The sequence below is a fragment of the Caloenas nicobarica genome, chromosome 29 (genome assembly GCF_036013445.1).
Source record: "Caloenas nicobarica isolate bCalNic1 chromosome 29, bCalNic1.hap1, whole genome shotgun sequence".
In the NCBI taxonomy this organism is placed as follows: Eukaryota; Metazoa; Chordata; class Aves; order Columbiformes; family Columbidae; genus Caloenas; species Caloenas nicobarica.
Genome location: NC_088273.1, coordinates 2,861,750 through 2,868,135, shown reverse-complemented (window position 1 = coordinate 2,868,135; position 6,386 = coordinate 2,861,750). Strand labels below are relative to the sequence as shown.

Sequence of the window (6,386 nt, the reverse complement as noted above, 5' to 3'; positions counted from 1 at the left end):
ACATCACCTTTACCACCTGTAGCCAGTGTCTCAAGGCTTTTGCTTCACCAGCCTCCAGGGACAGGGACCTCGACTGCTTGTTTCCTTCAGCGCTGGGTCAGTGATGGCCCTTCGTGGGGTCCCAAACACCCTCACACACTTCAGTTTGTTTCTGCCTTTCACTTCATTAGAGGTTTGTTCATTCTTTCAGCATCTGCAGTTCAGGATCATGGCAGCAGAGGGCTCATTAACATCCAAAATGCTCTTACAAGCCAAGGCTCTGGGCAGCATTTTCCTGAAGGCTTCAAGTCTGGTGTGGATGATTAGGGAGATTTCAGGAATAGCCAAACAGAGAGCATTTCCATAATAAATAGCAATAAAGCCACATTTCTTCTACTTCCCTCCATGCTCGCCCTTCCCTCCCTTTCCAGAACAGGTGGTATCAGCAGCCTCCAGTTCATATGGATGTGGAGCATCTCCTGATAAAGACTGAATATGTCAGAAAAGTGGGTGCCTAAATCACCACGTGAGTGAGGAGATAGTCCAGGCCACCTCAAGAGGAGTCACATCCTCTGGACCAAAAGGTGGGTGTTCCTGGGAATGTCAGATGCCACAGCACAGCTATACCTGTGTTCAGGGAGCTGGTCAAATGACCCATCTCCTTTTCTGTAATCGTGTTTGAGTTTACTCAAGTCACCCCTGACTTGAGCCCCATCCACTCCTGGGTGTTCTCCAGACTCCTGCGTTCGGGAACAAAGTCCTGGGAGGCCTTGCTGGTGAAGATGAAGACAAAGAAGCCATGAAGTACCTCAGTCCTGTCTGATTCTACTCTTAGGAAGTTCAGCAGCAGGCCCATGATCACCCTGTCTCTTCTTTTACTGTAAGGAAGCTGTGTCAGCTCATCTTGCTGCCCTCAGCCTCCCCTGCAGGTATGAAATCCAGGTCAGCTTTGGCATCACTCCCTACATCTATAGACAAGGTTTCTAAATTCCCCCTTTGCAGCTTCCCCTGCTTCCACCTCCTGTGTGCTGCCTTTTTGCCCTGGAGCTCCATCAGTTCAGAGAAGCAGCCTCACGAGATAAATGCTTCTTTTCATGGGTACTTGGAGAGATCATTCTTGTGCTTGGAGCAGGCTGTCCTATAAGGCAGATCAGATTTCCTGAGGTCCTTCACCCTTCACACCTATTTCGATGTCACCATCTCACCCACCATCGTCCAGTTATCATCTTCCAGGGGCCTCAGCTCCACTTTCTCATCCCTGACTGTTACATCCCTGACCAAATCTTTCTGGTTTGTAGGTGTCAAGTCCCACAGGGCACCTCACCTCACTGACCCCTCAGTCACCCGTGTCAGGAAGATGTTGTCAATGAGCTCCAAAACCCTCCTGGATGCCTGGTACCTTGCAGATATTGAGATATCTTAGGTCTACAACAAGGAAACCTGAGGCCTGGAAACATGACGCTTCTTTCATTTATCTGAAGGAGGCCTCATCTAATTCCTCTTCCTGATCAGGGAGCCTGTAGCTGATGTCCGGTCACCACAACATAGCCCATTTTGTTCTGCCCTCTCATGCTGAGGCCTCAACATTCAGCTGACATTGTCTCCATGCATTCCAAATGCTCTCCCACATGAAGGCAAAATTCCACTCTCTGTGTCCTGTAACTCTTCATGCTCTTGTCTTAGGAGAGACACCCTCATCAGGATAAGCCATCCGCATGCAAACATTAACAGCTGAGCAAATGGACCTTCAGTCCAGGGAGAGTCCAGACCTTGAGAAAATCTGGCATTCGCCCATCAGAAAGTTCTGAAATTGAACAAGGAGAAGTGAGCAGTGCTGGGGAGGCTGCAGTAATGGGAGAGAAGCCTGAGAGTGCTTGAAGGGTGGTTTCAGAGATGGTGGAGGTTTTCTTCATAGTGGGAAACAGCACGAGAAAGAAATAATGGCACACAGTGCAGCTGGGGAGGTCCAGGCCGGACATAAGCAGCAAGGAATGTGAGTGGAAGGGCAGTGCTGTGGTGGAGCAGGTCACCCAGAGGAGTCTGCATCAGCCCAAGGCTTTGTGCTTCAAGGAACAGCTGGGGAGGATGGAGAGAGATCAGCAAAGGAAGGAAGATGCTCAGACAAGAGCAAGGTGGGGTAGCAGGGGGGATGTCTCCAGCCTGCAGGGAAAGAGGTGCAGGTGATGCCACAGCATAGGACAGGCTGTCGTGGAGATGGTCAAGGGATGTAAAAAGGCTGAAAGCCGCCATCAGACATGAGCTCCTTCTCCCCTTAGCGATGGCTGTTGTCTCCACCTCTGAGGCCTGTGAGGAGACACTTTGTCCTTACAGCACAGGGGCCTCATGGCCTCCTTGTCCCCAGCCAGGAACCTGGGAGGTGTGGGACCATAGTCCTGCCCTTGGCCTTGCACAGCCCCACATCACACTGTCCCAGGAAGAGCCCTGGGCAACGTGGGAGGGACAGGATCTGATTTCCCAGGGTCTGGGGGTCAGGGATGGGCCTTTGGTTAATGAAACACATCCAGGCGTACTCAGAATTAGAGCCACCTGTACTTTGCTTTAAGTGAACTCTCATTTCTGCCTCCAGTTTTCTGCTCTACACAGACCTTGGGGATGGTTTCTCAGTAGTGTCCCTCAGTGGGACCCATTAACATTACAAGAAACCTTGGAGTTTGAATCTGACTTGGACTTCTTGAGAAGTTTCTTCAATTCCTCTCAGGCTGTGAGGCTCATGGACTCAGCACCAAAGCCACCAGAGGGGTCATTAAAGTGCCTGGGGCTGCTCCTGTGCTGCTGAGCTGGGCTGGGCTCCTGGGACAGAGGGAGCTCATGGCAAGCGGCAGCGCTGCAGAGAGACAGCTCTGCCCAGGAGCAGCTCCTCTGCAAAGCGCAGCAGGGCTGAGGGCTCTGCCTGGGGATCTCAGGGAGATGAGCAAGGCAGAGACAGATTAAAGGTGGTCAGGATGGGGAGGATGACTGAGAGCTCACTGGAGGAGAACTGTTTGCAGCCCTTGACATGGTAAGTCTCTGGGTGCTGCAATGCAGCTGTAGCTCCTGGAGGCATCTCCTAAAACTAGAACAGCCACAGCTTGTGGGATCTGTCTGGAGGGGGCTCTTGTCATGTAATGTTGGACAGCCGTGAAGCTTGGGGAGCACCCAGGGGTGCCCAGGGCTGTCCTGCAGAGCAGGGTCCCTGCACCCCAGGGCTGTTTCGGGGCAGGGACTCTGCCGCCTGCCAGGGTCAGCGCTCAGCCTGTCCGGGGAGATCCCCACGGTGCTGTGGGGAGAAGCTGTGGGGGGAAGGAGCAACCTCTGGCTGGGCAGGGCCCTGCTATGGAGTGGGTGCTGCATGGGTCAGGGCTGTTCACAGCTCCAGTTCACTAAAGGACATTCCCAGGAGGCTTTTAAAGAAGCACAGCAAGACAGGGGCTCTGTGAAAGAGAAGTATCTTATTCTAACAGTCTCATACTGTGTCTGTGTGGCCAATGGGAAACAGAAATTAATGTCTCAGTTCAGGAGAAGGCACTGAAATTCTAGATTCATTTTGCTTAGAAGTGAATAAACCTGGGAGTATCAGAAATCAACACACAATCACTTGCAGACAGCATCAGGATGACTTTTCCAGGCTCATTGTTGTTGGTCTGATGTTCCCATCAGAGCCGGCCCACACAGAGCTGCCCCTGGGCAGTGCCCGGCTGCTGGGAGGGGTCTGCAGGGCAGAGCTGAGCACACAGTGGCCGGGATGGGGTCTGTGACACTGACAGGAGGAGACCTGGGCACAGAGACACAGCTGCAGGCAGGGACAGCTCCAGGCAGCAGAGCAGGGGCTGGTCAGGAGCTCTTTTGCTCCTGCTCTGCAGGTGGCTGCTGGGGGTTGTCTGCTGGGCAATGATCGGACTGTCCCTTTAGCACATCCCATCTCCAGGAGCCCTGACTCTGCTCTGCCTGTCCTGCTGGGCTCACCAGCTGCCCCCAGAAAGGCCCAGCTCTGCTGTAGGATGCCAGGAGTGCTGAGCCTTTCCTTGGGGTCCGCACTCTCCTGCCAGAGTCCTTTGCTTCTCTGGGTGAGGGGTCGTGTCCTGCTCTCTCCATCACATCTCCCCCTCTGGGCTGGGGCAGGGAACAGTTTGCAGATCTGCCCTTTCAGACCGAGCTCCCCTGCTCCAGTATGAGTCTGTACTCATTTTTTGGGTTGAACAAGAAAAAGCACAGGGCAGATGAGTAAAAGACTGATGGACACTGCTGCTCTCCTGACTCTGCATTGAGCCACAGAAAACTGAGGCTTTTCGCCTGTCCTCTCTCAAGACTCTTCACATTTTCCCTCATGAAAATGAGGATTTTTCCCCCTCAACAGATATGGTGGTGACAAATAAAGGACACAGAGAAAACATTTATAAAGTCATGCTATGTCTCTCCTCTGCAGCCCACTCTTTACAGAATCATGAGTGCAGATATCGAACATTTCCAATAAGCTGGATTACATCTGACATTCCTTGTGAACATTGGAGCTGTCATGAAGGAGGTCCCATTTTCCCACTGCAGCAGAGCAAAGCTGGTTATTTGGTAGCACATGGGCAGAGGTTCTGCTCCTCACAGCACACTCAGCCAGCACACAACAGAGAAATGAAATGCATTTCAGTATGGTGACTTCTGTGAAAAATGGAGTGGCTTTACTCACAGGAGTCTATATCTCATGTGAAGTTCTTGTTTCCTTTCTTTGAACAGAGCCCCAGGCTGAGAAACAGCAAATGTCCAACAGCAGCTCCATCACCCAGTTCCTCCTCCTGCCATTCACAGACACACGGGAGCTGCAGCTCTTGCACTTCTGGCTCTTCCTGGGCATCTACCTGGCTGCCCTCCTGGGCAACGGCCTCATCATCACCACCATAGCCTGTGACCAGCACCTCCACACCCCCATGTACTTCTTCCTGCTCAACCTCTCCCTCCTCGACCTGGGCACCATCTCCACCACTCTCCCCAAATCCATGGCCAACTCCCTGTGGGACACCAGGGCCATCTCCTTTTTGGGATGTGCTGCACAAGTCTTCGTGTTTCTCTTTTTCATTTCAGCAGAGTATTATCTCCTCACCATCATGTCCTACGACCGCTACGTTGCCATCTGCAAACCCCTGCACTACGGGACCCTCCTGGGCAGCAGAGCTTGTGTCCACATGGCAGCAGCTGCCTGGGCCACTGGGTTTCTCTATGCTCTGCTGCACACGGCCAATACGTTTTCACTACCACTGTGCGAGGGCAATGCTGTGGGTCAGTTCTTCTGTGAAATCCCCCAGATCCTCAAGCTCTCCTGCTCAAACTCCTACCTCAGGGAAGCTGGGCTTCTTGTGGTCAGTGCCTGCTTATCATTTGGGTGTTTTATTTTCATTCTTTTCTCCTATGTGCAGATCTTCAGGGCTGTGCTGAGGATCCCCTCTGAGCAGGGACAGCACAAAGCCTTTTCCACATGCCTCCCTCACCTGGCCGTGGTCTCCCTGTTTGTCAGCACTGCCATGTTTGCCTACCTGAAACCCCGCTCCATCTCTTCCCCATCCATAGACCTGCTGGTGTCTGTTCTGTACTCAGTGGTGCCTCCAGCAATGAACCCGCTGTTCTACAGCATGAGGAACCAGGAGCTCAAGGATGCCCTGAGGAAACTCATGGCTGGATTCTTGTCAAAGGCATTAAATTTCCCATCTTCTGCGCATCACTCATGACATATCTCATGACAGGTCTAGCCTGTCTTTCATGTATTTTGTATTTGTGGATGATTGTTTGGTTTTGGGGGAAGGCTTGTTTGGTTTAGCTTTTAAAACTATGATAATATTGCCCACAAAGAAATGTTATTATTCATCCCACTTCTAATTCTCTGTACACCTTTATAGTTCAAGTCATAGACCTTGTAAATGAGAAGTTGTGCTCTCTGTGGATTTAAACAAAATAAATGACCCTGCAGTGAACTGTTTGTCTGAGGTCTTTCCTCTGCAGCCCTTGGGAAGCTCAATACAAGCTGTCTGTGGGCAAAGATGGAGGAAACAGTCCCCGCAGAGCAGCTCTGCCAGGGAGCACCAGCCTTGCTCTTTCCGGAGTCCTTCTCTTTCCACTTCCCCATTCTCCTTCTCAGCCCTTGTGTTGGTGCAAGGCCTGAGCGCTCCCAAGGCTTGGTCACCGTCCTGCTGTGTGTCAGTCCTGTGGCTGCAGGCAGGGACAAGTAATGGGCACTTTTGTGACAGAGCTGGCCTCGGAACAGCATCTCCATCAGCAAGGGCATCTCCTTAGCACAGTGCCTGAACGTTTAGGTCTTCTTCCAAAGTTCCTTGAAGAACATTCCTAAGGAACAGACTCTCAAGAGGCTCATTGATTTGCGTGTTTCCCTGTGGACTCAGTGTGATGAGATCAGGGTCCAGTGTGGC

At 51.9% G+C, this 6,386-nt stretch overlaps 1 protein-coding gene across 1 annotated transcript; it reads left to right on the top strand.

The window, feature by feature from the left end:
* The first annotated feature begins 4,727 nt into the window (after nt 1–4,727).
* LOC135999593 (olfactory receptor 14A16-like) lies at nt 4,728–5,690 on the top strand. The gene has a single exon (XM_065653156.1). The coding sequence runs from the start codon at nt 4,728–4,730 to the stop codon at nt 5,688–5,690; it is 963 nt and encodes a 320-aa protein (XP_065509228.1).
* The last annotated feature ends 696 nt before the right edge of the window (nt 5,691–6,386 follow it).